General features: G+C 37.8%; 3 protein-coding genes across 3 annotated transcripts; 2 read left to right on the top strand and 1 right to left on the bottom strand.

Moving 5' to 3' along the window:
• The first annotated feature begins 2,036 nt into the window (after window positions 1-2,036).
• Window positions 2,037-4,248, top strand: ved (ventrally expressed dharma/bozozok antagonist). The gene is made up of 3 exons (XM_051683169.1): window positions 2,037-2,298; window positions 2,766-3,016; window positions 3,892-4,248. Exons 1-3 carry the CDS (start codon window positions 2,037-2,039, stop codon window positions 4,246-4,248), a joined length of 870 nt encoding a protein of 289 aa, XP_051539129.1.
• A 2,330-nt stretch (window positions 4,249-6,578) lies between these two features.
• LOC127432633 (histone H2A.V-like) lies at window positions 6,579-8,646 on the bottom strand. The gene is made up of 5 exons (XM_051683949.1): window positions 8,534-8,646; window positions 7,932-8,009; window positions 7,737-7,850; window positions 7,319-7,448; window positions 6,579-6,958 (listed from the first exon to the last, which is right to left on the bottom strand). Exons 1-5 carry the CDS (start codon window positions 8,534-8,536, stop codon window positions 6,897-6,899), a joined length of 387 nt encoding a protein of 128 aa, XP_051539909.1. The 5' UTR covers window positions 8,537-8,646; the 3' UTR covers window positions 6,579-6,896.
• A 2,779-nt stretch (window positions 8,647-11,425) lies between these two features.
• Window positions 11,426-17,228, top strand: LOC127432613 (transcriptional activator protein Pur-beta-like). The gene has a single exon (XM_051683916.1). It carries the CDS (start codon window positions 11,772-11,774, stop codon window positions 12,669-12,671), a length of 900 nt encoding a protein of 299 aa, XP_051539876.1. The 5' UTR covers window positions 11,426-11,771; the 3' UTR covers window positions 12,672-17,228.
• Window positions 17,229-17,505: the final 277 nt, after the last annotated feature.

Raw genomic sequence — 17,505 nt, forward strand, 5'->3', positions numbered from 1 at the left:
TAAATGAAATTATATAGGACTATGAATCATTTGCCAGGATGAAGCAGATAGGTGATAATGCATTGAGTGATGTTTAGTGGACCTTTGTATGCATAAAATCTCCACCCTTGGCACCTTCTTTCTGTTTCTTCTCTTCAATGTACCCAGAAGGGATCAAGCCTGTCAGATCTTTGAGAAACAACAACAGAACAATCTGAGGCTGTTTTATTTGCTCATTGGATAACCAGACGTGTCTGGCAAGCTTTGAAATCATGGATTCTTCAGTGGTGGGACTGATCAAGTTAATCTCCAACAAACAGCTGATAAACCAGATCAACTATGCGTATTGATCCTGTTTGAGGGGTGAATAGATCCAAGGGCTGGCAGTTATCTCCATCAGTAGTTGAGCCTCTGCAGACTACTGTCTCTGTACTCGTGTAGTGTTTCTAAAACAGCCCATTAACCTCTACCTGCCACTTCAAAAGAACCGTGTGCTTTGAAACCAATACTTACCAAAAAGGGCATGAACAAGGGCTAAATTACCCACATTTGCAGCTACTCACAGGAACATTAAGTGTGTATGAGACAGAGAGAGAACGTTTGTATGTGAGTTTGTGTGATATTTTCTCAGAGCAACAGAATTGCATGATTTTTTTTTTTTTGTTTCCATTTGAATCAATAAACAAGATTTGATTCATTTAATAAATAATGAAATAAATATAGATCTTAATGAGCATCAGACTGCTCTGACGTGACCATTTTTATTCTAAAGAGATTCAGAAAATAGACTTTGAAATATTTGTGCCTCGTTTTGTTATGCTGGGATCAGATTAACAAACAAACAAACAAACAAAACAAACATCATACTGGATGTTTTGTTTTTTTTTAAGTAGTTGTTTGACCAGTAAAGTAAAAAGGGCAATGAAACAACTGCGCTTTATTTTGGTATGCTGGAATCAGTAACTGTGACTCTAAACAAACAAATAAACAAACTAACAAAAACAACCATCAAAATGGATGTCGTTTTATGAAATAGATGTTTGACCATTATTTTTCTAATATGTAAACAGGCTATGACACAATTGTGCTTTATTTTGTTATGCTGGCATTATTCAAAGTGATCCTAAACAAACAAACAAACAAGCTGGATGTCTTTTTTGAAGTACATGTTTGACCATTTCTATTCTACGTAAAAGGGCTATGAAACAGTTATTCTTTGTTTTGTTATGCAGGAATGAGTAAACATTATTCTGAACAAACAAACAAATAAACTCAAGTCCTTTTTTGAAGTTATCTGACGTGACCATTTCTATTCTAAGAGGGTGCGAAAAGGATTGTAAAACATTTGTGCTCCATGTTGTTATTCTGGAATCAGTACTAAAAATTAATAAAGTACTTCTTTTCCAAAGCTGCATTTAGCCCTGTTCAGATCATAAAATGATGCTTTACCATGTCACATCAGTTTGAGTAGCTTACCTCAGATTTTCTTGCAGTAATACTTAAATGAGGAATAGCTAAAAACCAAAATATTGCCATTGATTATAATTTCCATGATTTCATCAGGTTAACACTGTTTTAACCTTGAACTTCACCTACCAGATTCTTCTAACGTGGACATATGAAATCACATACTCACGCATGCACACACACCTTGGATAGGAGACAGGATCAGAGATGGTTTTAGGGAGGGATTACATCTCCAGACTTACTGGTGCCAGAAGTTAATGGGTTCACTCAAGGCCGATTGAGACGTCTTCATTACCACACTTGTGAAAACTGAAGGGGTGGAGATCAGGGCAGGGGAGGATGTCTCCTTTGATCCTGGGCAAAGTGAATTGTAAATGAGCTGGGATTACCCCTATAAATACTCGAGACCAATACTGATCAGTGAACCCGATGCCACGCTTATCAGAACACAAACAGCATTCTGAGTCACTCAATCACAGGACCTCATTCTGTTCAGAAGAGTCTGGGAACTCACCTTAAAGAAGAATTGCTGATTTACCTTGTTCTTGCTGGATATTTGTCACTATTTCCTGGATTTGGACACATCTGAGATGATGAAGGGCCTTTTTTCCATTGAGTGGTTGTCCCAAAGCAGCCAGGCCTCATGTAGCCCGGCATCGGCAACATATCCTTCAAACTCTTGGGTCTCCTCTGGCCAGGACGGGCCCAGCACATCTGGCACGGCTTCTGAGAGCCTCCCTGGCTTCTACAGCAGATGGAGACCAGAAAACAGGGAAAATCAGGAAAAACATATGGAGCCAGTGCAGCAAGGTAACAGTCCTTTGAGTACATCTAAGCAAGACACAATCAACAGCAATATCATCCAGCAATACATTCATGGTAAAAAACTATTCTAATAATCTCATTTTAACATTGTAAATTAATTTGCTTTAAATTTGTATAAGCCAATATTCAATATTATTCTAAAAATGCTATTAAAATACTATTTAATGGTAAAAATTGTCTAAATAATGGTTAAATTGCACCATACCACTTTTTTTTTTTTTTACTTCAAAAATAGTAATAAAAGTCATATGTAAAATACTGTAATATTAAAATACTATTCATGAAACTAATATACTTTTTAAACAATCTATTACATTTAAATTACATTTATTTAGAATTTAGAAAAATATAATAAATATTTTCACAACCTTATCTGAAGTTTTTTTTTCAAATGTACAGATTGCATATCTGCTCCTCCATTTTTATGTTATTTTTTTTTTTGTTACTTAGCCCTATATTTACATTCATACATGTCTTTTCACTTATAGCATCAGAGCAAGGTTTCAGTAGCAGCGCAGAGGAGGAAGAGACCTCAGGGTACGAGAGTGAAGGGGGGCGCTCTCTCTCACCTTGGGCCCCCAAGGACCCAGCTCCTTGTGTATCGCCCTCTACTGGGCGCAGGCCCCGAACAGCATTCACCGCCGAGCAGATCAGCAGTCTGGAGAAGGCCTTCAAAAGAAATGCTTATCTTGGAGCCCAAGACAAGGCAGAGCTCTGCAAAACACTAAATCTGTCTGATAAACAGGTATGTGGCTTGTCTCATAAAATTATTTATCATAACTACAGTATAAGAGTCATGTATACAATGTTAGTCTGATATTTTAGGGAGGTAATACAGATTGTAGGTCATGCATGCAATTTTGACTTTCTGCAACATGTGTAAATTAAAATCTCAATGATCTGATCACCTTCGCCAAGTAAACAAAACTAAAGTTAGCATATTTTAATGGCCAATTTATTTTAGTTACATTTTGCAGACATTTTTTTAAATGCATATTTAACAAGATGATGGCTGATTTGCACAACATTTTAAATGGGTAAAGAAAAAAAAGAAAAAAACATACCTCAACACACACCTTTAACCCTAAAAGTTCCATTTTACTAAAAGGAAAGCAATGCCATATTTAGCAGCACAGAAGCTGCATTTAAACTGGCATTTATATGCATTTACACAGACTGTTTAGTGCAGCTCAGAGCAGGCATGAATGCATTTACACAGAAATTACAGTACAATTGCTTACATAATTTGAGATAAATGTTTTAAATATAAAATTTTGAATATTGAAACATGAAATTAATGAAAATATGAAATTATACCTTAAACGTGAAATGAAATTATGAAATATAAGCTCTATAATGACAAAAACAAAGTTTAAGGCTGCTCTGAGGTGGGTTAGAGCAGGCTTAATTTAGACTGGCTTTTATTCTGCATTGCGTCTTTACACAGAATTTTAAGCAGGCACAGAGCAGGATTAACTAGACTGTGTAAAGGTGCCTTTAGACTACTCACCTGTAGTACCTCCTATTACTAGAACTTATGGACAAAGAAAACGTTCATGAGACTGAACTTGTGTTTACACACAACAAAGTGCCAACCTTCGCCATGTTTCTCACTTCCAGATCAGAAACTGGTTCCAGAACCGCCGCATGAAGCTGAAAAGAACCGTTCAGGACAGCTTGGCTCACGCTTGCCAGGCGAAGGTCGCATCCCATATGATGCATTACTCTGACCTGCACAGTTACCGACCCGCTCTGTATCCCAGCTACTACTCAGGAATGCAGGAGAGCACGGCACCTTATGCCCAGTGCCCCCCAGCATTCCACTACAGTCCGGCAGCAGCAGGAAGCATCCCGACGCTGCCCATGGAGGCCTTGTACCCGTACAGCACCCAACAGAACCTGCCAGTGCACCCTAGCAACACTTCCATGATGGCACCGTACCAGCCTTACCACTCTCAGTATTACAACACACAGTGAGAAGACAGAATGCCAACAAAACTTTCCCCAGATAGCACACGTACATCTCCAAGATGTCTGTTTTAGATCTTTTCATCTGGAAAGCGTCACCATCCAACATCCTAAATCATAAACGTCTCTAAGGCATCTGCTGAATGTCTTATTGACATTTGAGAGGAAATGTCTTATAGACGTATTGCAGATGAGCAAACTACATAAAAAATACGTCTTCCAAATGTAAACACATCAAATAGACGTCTGGGTGATGTACGTGTGCTATCAGGGTAATTTCATTGCTTTTTCTTTGGCATTGTTTACATTTGTGAATACAGGGGGAAGTGCAATCGAATGTGATCCCTTTAGTTTAATGCTGTTTTTATATTGTTTGACAAATTATTTAAATGTTTGTAAATCTTGAAAATTCTATTTCATTCATGCCTATGTGTACAAGAGGAGTGTATAAATAAATCGTTTTCTATTTGACTACACTGTAAATTAGTTATTTCCATTAGTGCAAAGAACTTCTTTACTGTAAAAATAAAAAATTCCACACACTGAAAAAAAAAAAAAAAAACTCAATTATATTGTTTGCGATATACACAACAAAATAGTTTCTCTTCTAAACTTGTTTTCTTTGCTTTTGATTAATGTAATTCTCAAAAATGTGCACTCTACTAGATTACATTATATTGGGTGAATGTGAACCAATCAAAAACCAGTTCTTCATAATTAAATCATGTAAATTCAAAGCATTTTTTTTTCTTTAGTTCAGGTCATCATAACAAATCTAAAAACATAACCTGGCAGAAATTGTGAAATTTTGGCATTGATTTTGAAAATATGACTGATCATGCAAAAAAATGTCTTTTATTTAAGGATAGTGATCATATGAAGCCATTTATTATCACATAGTTGTTTATCTCCTTTTTAAATCATAATGATAACAGAAATCACCCAAATGGCCCTGGTCAAAAGTTTACATACCCTTGAATGTTTGGCCTTGTTACAGACACACAAGGTGACACACACAGGTTTAAATGGCAATTAAAGGTTAATTTCCCACACCTGTGGCTTTTTAAATTGCAATTAGTGTCTGTGTATAAATAGTCAATGAGTTTGTTAGCTCTCACATGGATGCACTGAGCAGGCTAGATACTGAGCCATGGGGAGCAGAAAAGAACTGTCAAAAGACCTGCGTAACAAGGTAATTTAACTTTATAAAGATGGAAAAGGATATAAAAGATATCCAAAGCCTTGAAAATGCCAGTCAGTACTGTTCAATCACTTATTAAGAAGTGGAAAATTCGGAGATCTCTTGATACCAAGCCAAGGTCAGGTAGACCAAGAAAGATTTCAGCCACAACTGCCAGAAGAATTGTTTGGAATACAAAGAAAAACTCACAGGTAACCTCAGGAGAAATACAGGCTGCTCTGGAAAAAGACGGTGTGGTTGTTTCAAGGAGCACAATACAACGATAGTTGAACAAAAATGAGCTGCATGGTCAAGTTGCCAGAAAGAAGCCTTTACTGCACCAATGCCACAAAAAAGCCCGATTACAATATCCCCGACAACACCTTGACACGCCTCTCAGCTTCTGGCACACTGTATTTTGGAGTGACGTGACCAAAATAGAGCTTTATGGTCACAACCATAAGCGCTATGTTTGGAGAAGGGTCAACAAGGCCTATAGTGAAAAGAATACCATCCCCACTGTGAAGCATGGTGGTGGCTCACTGATGTTTTGGGGGTGTGTGAGCTCTAAAGGCACGGGGAATCTTGTGAAAATTGATGGCAAGATGAATGCAGCATGTTATCAGAAAATACTGGCAGACAATTTGCATTCTTCTGCACGACAGCTGCGCATGGGACGCTCTTGGACTTTCCAGCACGACAATGACCCTAAGCACAAGGCCAAGTTGACCCTTCAGTGGTTACAGCAGAAAAAGGTGAAGGTTCTGGAGTGACCATCAGAGTCTCCTGAACTTAATATCATCAAGCCACTCTGGGGAGATCTCAAACGTGCAGTTCATGCAAGACGACCAAAGATTTGCATGACTTGGAGGCATTTTGCCAAGACGAATGGGCAGCTATACCACCTGCAAGAATTTGGGGCCTCATAGACAACTATTACAAAAGACTGCACGGTGTCATTGATGCTAAAGGGGGCAATACACAGTATTAAGAACTAAGGGTATGAAGACTTCTGAAAGGGTCATTTCATTTTTTTTCTTTGTTGCCATGTTTTGTTTTATGATTGTGCCATTCAATTATAACCTACAGTTGAATATGAATCCCATAAGAAAAAAGTGTCAGTGCTCATCAACAAATGAAATAAATCACAGGAAAGGCATAAAATATAGGAAAAATTTAATGTATAAAACAGATTTTCAAAAGCTAATAACGAAACCCACACCTTAGGAAAAACCCAAAACCTATTCCTTAACCCACCTAATTACAACAATAATAAAAATAAAAAAAGAAGACAATTTGTTTTTCTTACCCCAGACCACTAATTGCCCTCCCATCATGGAAACAGTATGTTAAACTCTAACAAATGTTAAGTCAAACTACGTTTAAAAACTTAACCAAACAAAGAGGGAATGTAACGAAACAACTGCTTTCTCCATACTGATTGCCGTTTACTATAAAGACAAAGTCCAGATGCATCTTATACAGTTTTCTGCTGGCCCTTCTTTCCAATCAGAGACTTGTGAATGTGTGGAATCACCCCTGAAAGAAAAAGACAGCATTAAAATACACTAAAAACAATAGCAGAAGCCAAAGTCTAAAGCTGTCATTCTGTGATGTTGCATTGAATTATACTGTTGTAAGACCATTGCATCATAAGGTAAACATTTTACAATGAAAATAATGTATGTAAAAGCATTTTTGAGTTTTGAACTCAATTAACTTGGATATTTCACAGAGCAACAACTCATATGCCAGAAATAGATCAAATCTGGCAACATAAATGTTAGGTCAGACTTATGTAACTGGGCAGGACTCTAAATAAAGCCATAAAACATCAAGATCCCTAGGTCCAAACAATAACATAATGTCATGCATGCATTCTATGTACACAAAACTCACCTCCGCCAGCAATGGTGGCTTTGATGAGCGAGTCCAACTCCTCATCTCCACGGATGGCCAACTGTAAATGCCTTGGAGTGATACGTTTCACCTTCAAGTCCTTAGAGGCATTACCAGCCAACTCCAACACCTGCAAATTTGACAAGCACTGGCTCTAAGTGAGGTTGCATTTATCTTATAGCTGCTATAAAAACATGCGATTCATATGCCAGCCAAAAACCAGCCTAACAGTTTTTTAACTGTTTAAAAGCAACTTCAAGCTGACTGAATATATTGGAGTTGAGCACAACAACAACATATACTTCCAACAGAAATTTTCATTACTTTTCCGAGTTTGTAATCTTTAACAATTTTAAAATTCCCTGATATTTCCAGGCTTTCCATGTCTGTGGGAACCCTCTCCTAAAAAAAACATTACCTCAGCGGTCAGATACTCCAAGATAGCCGCGCTGTACACCGCTGCTGTAGCACCAACACGCCCATGGCTGGTGGTTCGAGTTTTCAGGTGCCTATGGATACGCCCTACAGGAAACTGCAGAAAAAGCCTCATATAAAGCCAACATCATTCATTTAAATCTGATATCTACATTTTCTTTGGAAGAAGAATATGCACCTGGAGACCAGCTCTTTGAGATCTGGAAATTGCTTTTGCCTTCGCTTTGCCACTGTCTTTTCCAGCTTTTCCTCCTGCCTAGAGTAACACAAAAACAAAGTTATATGAGTAGCACAAAAACAAAGTTATATATATATATATATATATATATATATATATATATATATATGGAGAAGAAAATAATAATAATAATAATAATAAAAATAATCCACAGGAAAATCAATGTAAGCAATACAATTCAGAGACAACCAAACAGGCCATAAAAAAATCCCCACCACCAAAATATTCCACTATACTGGGTTATAATGTGTAAACAGAGCAGACTTATTCGTTTAAAGCGAGAAAACTTCGCTTTTACTTATTAAATACACACGATAAATCAAATTTAATCCTGGGTCTTTAACTCCTTTTGCAAAATAAAGATGCACTAAATTCACTTTATTCCCATGGTCGGCGCTCTTTCACCAAAACACAAACACCGCACGCTTTTTAAAGCCACTACATGCATCGAACTAAAATAGTGCAACATTACAGTTTACACTTGACATCACGATCCGACTTATGTCGTTTTGACTATTAAGAAAATACCAAACTAAATTTACCATGTCGCCGGATGAGCTTCGTCTCTTTTCTCTAGAAACGGAGGGAAAACACAAAGATCCCTACTTCAGTGATAGCGCGGCATGGCTCGGCGTGGTAACCAATCAATGAGCTCCGTCTTGATTTGAATCATTGCTTTCAGCCAATCACGGGGCTGTTTATACGTGTGGCGTTTTGCGTTTTTTTTCTCCCGGACCACCGGCGCACAGGTCTTGTGCGCATGCGTGTATTCATTATTTATTACAGTAGAGCCGATTAAAGAAATTAAAGTGTTTATCAAGTCTGAAGTGCATCACTTCAAAATAGAATTATTACTTTAATATGTTAACAGGAGTAAAAAAAACAGTAAAGCGTTAAAGAGTATTAACTTTTATAAAGACTTGAATATCCCCTTTTGAATCTTGCATTGTATATTGTATAATTTATAGCCTTTTGTAAGTATTATTTTTGTTGTTGTTGTTTTAGTTTATTTATTATGTTGGTTTGACTGCCATGTTATATTGATTAAAGCAATAAAAAATAAAATAAAAATTTAAAAAAAAATTTAAAAAAAAGTTTGAAGTGCTTGGATGGGTTTCAGGGACAATAATATATTTTATAAATTTTTTTTAATTTTTTTTAATATTTTAAAAAAGTGTTTATAAATAAAAGCCTAATAACGTGTTTGATAAAAGCTGTGCATTGCATTTTGCTGTTAAAGCTGTAGAGACAGATAAAGGGCGTCATTGCTTATGAGGTCACTGAGGGCGATATTAAATATAATTATTTAAGTTAGCGATATTGATAGATATGTGGCACATTTCCCCAGTTTTTTAAAAAACCCATTTATTGTTTGCATCATTTAAACTTGGTCACCAACTGTTAAGACGTGTTGTTCGTTCGGAATTGGAACAATACTTAAAAACAATTGATAGTTAAACAGTAGTACTAGCAGACAAATGATTCATTTTATTAAATCAATTGTGTCATTTGATGTAACAATTGTACACCGATCAGCCACAACATTAAAACCACCTGCCTAATATTGTGTAGGTCCCCCTCGTGCCGCCAGCCGCATCTCAGAATAGCATTCAGAGATGATATTCTTCTCACCACAATTGTACAGAGCGGTTATTTGAGTTACCGCAGACTTTGTTCGAACCAGTCTGGCCATTCTCTGTTGACCTCTCTCATCAACAAGGCATTTCCGTCCACAGAACTGCCGCTCGCTGGATGTTTTTTGTTTTTGGCACCAATCTGAGTAAATTCTAGAGACTGTTGTGTGTGAAAATCCCAGGAGATCAGCAGTTACAGAAATACTCAAACCAGCCCATCTGGCACCAACAATCATGCCACAGTCCAAATCACTGAGATCACATTTTTTCCCCCATTCTGATGGTTGATGTGAACATTAACTGAAGTTCCTGACCTGTATCTGCGTGATTTTATGCACTGCACTGCTGCCACACGATTGGCTGATTAGATAATCGCATGCATAACTATTGGTGCCAGATGGGCGGTGATGTCTGTAAGGTTATTGGCTCTTTTAACTATAAGGCAGGACTTCCTTTCTACATCCGTTGGGCGCTTAGAGCTCCTTGGTTGACGTTCCAATTTCTCCCATTAATTTCAATAGAAATGTGCTGTCTCTGCTAAATATTCTCTGGCTTTGCCTCAAATCCAAATAAAGGCGGAAGTTCAGCAGACTGAAATCAGCTTTTACGTCATGTCATAGGGGTGGGAAAATGGCTGATCCTGGATCAGTTTTTAAGGGCAATACAGAAATCTGTATGTGCATTTATGTACATGTGCTCTCTATAAAGCACTATATAAACATTATTTTTGAAAGGCAGCACTTTGGGGTTGGGGTTGGGGTTTTGGCCATGATTTCATGAAAAAGGCCGACATAACAATAAAAATGATAGAAAGAGGAACAGTAGATTGCTTTGATATTATTTTATTATTATCAATTATGTTTGTTTTCTAAAGCACAGTTTCTAAAAAGCACATTATGATTGAGTTTTTAAAGCACAGTATGATTTTTCTCTACATGAGGATTAAAAAAATATGTCCGTTTTATTTATTTATTTTTAAGTCTTATGTTTCTTATGCTCCAAATGTAGAAAAATAAATTATAAAATCTTTTTTCTAGGTCTATGCCACATACAAAATTCAATTTATTATTATTATTATTATTATTATTATTATTATATTTATTAGTACCTATTATTTCTTCTTCAAAGCTTCCAATCTCTATAATGACAAGGGAAAATTAATTCCTAACACTTTTATCTTGGCAAGCAAAGAGGTTATTATTTGCTAAATATATAATAATTCTGTATAAAAAAAATTATTATTATTATTGTATTTATCAGTATTATTTTACCTTCAAAGCTTCCAAACTTTACAATGACGTGGAAAAATACATATAAAACCCTTTTTTTTTGGGTCCAAGGATGTTATTATATGCTACATAAAAAAAATCTGTTTATTATTATTACTATCATTATTAATATTATTATTATGTTTTATTATATTTATTAGTACCTATTATTTCTTATTCTAAGCTTCTAAACTCTATAATGACATGGAAAAATGAATTCCAAACTCTTTTATCTGGGTCCAAAAAGGTTATTATATGCTAAAAAAAAAAAAAAAATAATAATAATTCTGTTTTTAAAAATTATCATTATTATTATTATATTGATCAGTATTATTTCTTCTTCAAAGCTTCCAAACTCTATAATGACGTGGAAAAATAAATCCCAATAAATTCCAATCACTTTTTTCTAAGTCCAAAGAGGTTCTTATATGCTATATAAAATAATTCATTTGTCTTAAAGAATATAATCATCATCATCATCATCATTTTATTATTATTATGTTTATTAGTACCTATTATTTCTACAATAACCTGGAAACATAAATCTACAAGGAGGATTTTATATGATATATAAATTAATTCATTTGTTTTAAAGTCTTATTATTAATATTATTATTAATTCTCCTTCAAAGCATCATGTGAGCCCCAGAAGGACAGGAAATACATGCACAGGAGGAGGAAATGTCTCTGTCCAATGGAGACTGACATCACCTCCTTTGTGCTCCGAATGACAAGCGCTCAAACCTATGAGTGACCCTCCGCGTGCGCAGTCCCTGTTATTGGCAGACGTGAGGCCAATGCTGTGGTGCTGAGACCAGAGTGTGCTGGAGCAGAGAGGAGCGTTTTTCTGTGGGAGAAGTTAGCTGGAGGTGGTGAAGATGGCGGATGGAGACAGTGGGAGCGAGCGCGGTGGTAGTAGCGGCGGTGGCGGCGGCGGCTTCCAGCACTTCCAGCGGGAGCAGGAGACCCAGGAGCTGGCGTCCAAGCGCCTGGACATCCAGAACAAGCGCTTCTACCTGGACGTCAAGCAGAACTCTAAGGGTCGCTTCATTAAGATAGCGGAGGTGGGCGCCGGGGGCTCCAAGAGCCGCCTGACTTTGTCCATGTCCGTAGCGGCGGAGTTCCGCGACTACCTCGGGGATTTCATTGAGCACTACGCCCAGCTGGGGCCCAGCAGCCCGGAGCAGATCGCACAGTCCTCCGGCGGCGAGGACGGCGGCCCAAGGCGGGCGCTCAAAAGCGAGTTCTTGGTGCGCGAGAACCGCAAATACTACCTCGACCTGAAGGAGAACCAGCGCGGGAGGTTCCTGCGAATCCGGCAGACCGTCAATCGAGGGCCTGGCTTCGGAGTCGGCGGCGGCCCCGGCGGTGCCGTGCAGGCCGGCCAGACTATCGCGCTCCCGGCTCAGGGCCTGATCGAGTTCCGTGACGCCCTGGCCAAACTCATCGACGACTACGGCGGCGAGGACGAGGAGCTGAGCGGGGGGCCCGGCGCCCCGGGGGTATACGGAGAGCTGCCCGAGGGCACCTCCATCATCGTGGACTCCAAGAGGTTCTTTTTCGACGTCGGCTCCAACAAGTACGGGGTGTTCCTGCGGGTTAGCGAGGTCAAACCCAGCTACAGGAACTCCATCACCATTCCCTTCAAAGCCTGGGGTAAGTTTGGAGGAGCCTTCTGTCGTTATGCCGAGGAGATGAAGGAGATCCAGGAGAGACACCGGGATAAGATGTACGAGAGGAGAGAAGAGTCGGAAGGGGAAGATGTGGACGATGACTGACATGTAGAGTTCAATAGGTGTATGAGAAACGAGAAGTGCATGAATTGAACTGAAATAACCTACAAAGATATTGTGGCATACTATTCATTTGACAGAAAAATAGATCTGTGAAGTTTAAAGGTGGGGGGTGGGGGTCATTTATAAGAAGCCATGGGCAAAGGATGTTTCATATGTGGGGCTGTCATCAGGGGTCTCCTTGTCCTGTGCCCCATGAAGTAGGGGCCCTCAATGATAATTAGATTTTGTTAATCAGATTAATTTATTTCTGAAAAATTTATGCTGCCCTGTCCTGTTAAACCAGCAAGTTTAATTGTCTTAGTTAACAATTAAACCTTTAGTACACCCAACACTAAGACTTCTGAATTTGAAACACAGTCGACACGTGAATATCAGGCTATTTGGGTGCATACTGTCCAACAGATTTCATGGGGAAAAATGTAATATAGATATTCAGTGTCACTGGTCTTCATAGTGCGTTTCTAACAAAGGCAGCATGGGACTTCACAACTGTTATCAAAATGTGCAATTTGAAGAATGTCATCATTACATTGTGACGTGACTACAGAAAGTTGTGTTCTCAGATTATAATTTTTTTTCTTTTACAGACCGATGTTCCCAAGGGTCTCCTGAGTTATTGTTTTAGGATGTTTGTTTTCTTTAGGCTTCATTTGAAAAGCCACGTATCCATCTAAATTTATGCAAGAGTTTTATGACTTGCTGATTTTAGAATTAAATGTTTTACATTTAGATTTGGAGGGAAATATCTTTTAAAGAGAGAGTTCAACAAAAAAATTAATAACTCTGTCATTGTTCCAAACCTGTGTGACTTTCTACTATACACAGTACCTAATCACCATTCACTTCCATTGTATATTTTGTCCATACAGTGAAAGTGGATGGTGACTGTCTGAAGCTAACATTCTGTCTCATTTTTTATTTCACGGAAGAAAGAAAGTCATACAGGCTTGGAACAATGCGAGGAAAATGTCAGTGATGACAAAATAGAAATTTTTGGGTGAACTATCCCTTTAAACATGAACGTTTCAACCCCTGTTTTGTGTTCAGAGGGTCTCAAAGAATTTAAATCGGAAGTCAGAATCTGTCTAGCAGTGACTTCATTCTACCGGAAGTTTTTACTCTTCCAGTGTTATAAACTGAAACTATGGCTGCAGCCTGCAGGGAACCTATGGGATATTTAGGGTTAGGGTCAACATACAAAGAGCTTTTTTCTTGACTTGGGTCCAAATCTTTCTGACTATGTTGGACATAAGGTCCCCTCTGAATATTTAAAGACAGATTGCATAAGTCAGTAGAATTATAGCGTGATAACACACAACATCAAGCTACATGAATTTGTGTATTTTTACCCCTCTCCCTTTTTTGTGGTGTTGTTGTTTTGTTTTTTAAGATCATTCTATATGAGAGAATATGTAAACAAACCAGCATATTTTTGAATACACAAAGTAAAAGTTATATATAAAGTAAAGAATTATTAAAGCTCAAGAAGCTAATTAAAAAAAAAAAAAAAACATAAGCTGGGATTGAAAAATTGTCCAGTGTAGTATTATAATTATTATTATTTTTTTTTTTTGTGGAAGAGTATATTATCATAATTCAAGGACGTCAATAGGAATGCATCTATTACTGCACATGACAGATTTTTAGTTCAATGAAATGTCATCCCCCTAGCCCCTCCCATAATCCTCTTGAGTTTACAGTGTGCACATCATTATGTTTTTTGTTTATTGATATCAAAAGTCTTCAGTGGTCTTTTAGTATGTCCATTTCTGTGCGTGCCCGTCCCGCATTTGCCTTTTATTTAATTTATTGCTTTTCTTGCATAGTAACTGCAACTATATTAATGCAACATGTTTTTTTTGTAATTATTATTCATTAAAAGAGAAGCATATACTGGGCTAAAAATTGTCCAAGTGTCTCACCAAAAATATGCTTAAAAATAACCAAGTAGACCAGTGGGTTATGATGAAGAAAGATTGTTACATTGAAAATATTTCATCTGTGCACTTCTGTTTTCATTCTGTGACATTCTTGATGTCCACTGCAAAGAATTGAACAATTTTTATTTGGGAGCAACAGTGTTTTTTGTTAATGTGCATAGCTTACTTTGACCATCCGTACTGTTTCATGTTAAATGGCAGCTGTTTGAGTCGTGTACACTGCTGTGATATATCAAGATCCTACCGAAATTATTTGTTAAAAGTCGAAATTGCATCAAGCCAAGTATGAAATCAATTGATTGATTTTCTAAAGGGATAGTTAATTTCTGAATGGTGCATTTCAGAATTTTCATTTTTGAGTGAACAATCCCTTTAACATAGCGAGTTTTTACACACTATCTGTAAACTGCAACTAAAATTGTTAGCGGGGGCCATTATGCCTGATTCATCCAGATTCATTTTCTGTACATCCACAATTGCGGCAGCTGTTCCTTCGCAAGCTGACTTAGCAGGCTGGCTATTTTAATGCGAGAAGCATGAGGAGGGTATGCATTCCTGCTCTGGTGGCCGTGGATTCAGCTGTGGTGTTGGCTCTGAAGTGTTGAGAGGGACAAGGGCCCGATTGTTGAGCCATCCACTCGCTACTGCAAATGCTATTACGTCAACAGACTGCATTTACTGCATGTGACAAGGCTGCAGCAGCCATGTAGTGGGAAATCCAGAAAACATGTCATTGAGTTTTGCTTGATATGCGGCATGCAGGGTTTTTAGTGATCCAATGAACTTTGGCTCAAGTGATTCGGCTTGTTAATAATAAATAGCTGGCACTCTTATGGTAAAGTGTGTAGACTAACTATACAAAACAGTGCCTGATTTGGCAGCCTGAACGCCAAGTGTGACACAGCAGCTTTTGGCAGGACATTCTTGCGTCCCACCCCGACCCTCCCTCCTCAACTGCTGTTCCGATTGCTCCACTAAACCGAGCATTTGTAAATGGGAGGCACCCTTTAGGAGTCAAGGGGGTTCGAGATAGCTTTACATCACGACTCGCTGCTTTTTTGCAAACTCTCTGTAGGAAGGAGTTTTGGAATAGTTTTGTGGCTCTTCAGCACTTTGTGGTTACAGTGGCGTGTCAAAATCAACAATAGCACCATTTATAGATCATAATATGCATTTGTTTTGATTGTATAACTTATTAATGCTGTATGCTAAATTCAGAGAGTTTAAGAAGGCCATGACGTATATAGTGAATGTGACATTCTGAGGAACCAAGATTGTTGATTAATTTTGCTTCTATGGTTTCTTTACAGTTCGTAAATCACTGACAATAAGCCATTTTGAGTCTTTTTCTTTACTTTGAGGGCGTATAACTGCGAAGATTAAAGGCAAGGGTATACTTCGTTTTTCTGCATGCCGTTCCTTCTCGCACACTTTCGAGCGCTCAGCCTTTCAAAGTAGATGCGTTTGACGCATGCGCACTTTGATGATGCGGACAGTCCACGCAAACTGTGCTGATGATGAAATCTGCTCCACTCGCACTGTGCAGAAGACGAAGTATACTTTGGCCTTTATGCAAACACTAGGCAACTAAATGTCAAAAGTGGAGTAGAATATTGCAGCACTTTTTGGATGACCAGTCCATTTGAAATTGATTTGGGCACAAATCGTAAAGCAAGAGTGAAAACCAGAAATGGACTTTCTTTTGACTAAAACTTAGCTGTGTTTGTTTCAGATGTATTATGTGAGTTATGTATATATATATATATATATATATATATATATATGTATGTGTGTGTGTGTGTGTGAGAATATGTGCTGTAAAGCTTTGTGTTTTGTTAGCGCCTTAACGCTAAGAAATCAGGGGCAGGAAGCGATACTCATCCAGAGGGATGGGGTAATGTGTTCATTTCCTGTCAGGGTCTTCACCGACTCTCACAATTGGCCGATTTGTCTTCCTGTTTCCTAAAGTTAGGATATGTGCAAAAGTCCAGTGGGGCATCGCCTTGTGTCTGAATGCTTTTGAGTGAACAATACCTCTGTTCGAAATATCAGAACTTTTCGAAGAATATTACGTTATTCCAGGTGATTCACCCGAGCTCTTAACAGCATCCGTGTGTCAACCACTGTCTTTTCGAACACTGTTTTCCTGGTCGTACGCACAAGCTTCACTATTCATAGAACAGTCTTTTTCAAAAAGGTAGCTATTTTTCCAATATATCTCATGTTTTCAGCAGAGATTTTAACATCGGAATGCCCTTGTCTGGTTTAAACTCAGGTTCTTGGCATTCTCAATATATGTGTATATGTATGCGTATGTATATATATATATATATATATATATATATATATAATCACAATCTGTTACATAATATTGAAGGAGAGAGTTCACAGGCTACAGCTCAGGTCTCAGATACTCAAAGTATCTCCGCCCATCAAGCCCTGCACCCACACCAGACTGCCTCCATCAGAACTGGCAGTCTTCCATTTTTCCCATGGCTACACCATTTGTTTTATTTATTTTTTGTTTTTTTAGATTTACAAGTCTATATTTAGAAAATGCTATGTATGTTTGTAACAGAATAAAGGAAATTATAAATGATTTCACTTTCTGGCCTGGTGTCTTTCTTTTTGATTTTGTACACTGGTCATGTTTTCTAGGTTTAAAGTCAACATGAAATAAAAATTGACCCTATTTATTTTGTCCACAATTTATCTGTGTACGTTATTCCACAGTTTAAAAAAAAAAAAAAAAAATTCTTTGTAATCTTTCATCAAAATGGTATTACTTGATCAGCCTCTGAAAACACTTTATTTTCCAGCTGACATTATATAGGCCGTTCAGACTATTGGTGTTAACTAATAGCCAAACAGCTATT

This window comes from Myxocyprinus asiaticus, chromosome 42, assembly GCF_019703515.2.
Source record: "Myxocyprinus asiaticus isolate MX2 ecotype Aquarium Trade chromosome 42, UBuf_Myxa_2, whole genome shotgun sequence".
NCBI lineage: Eukaryota > Metazoa > Chordata > Actinopteri > Cypriniformes > Catostomidae > Myxocyprinus > Myxocyprinus asiaticus.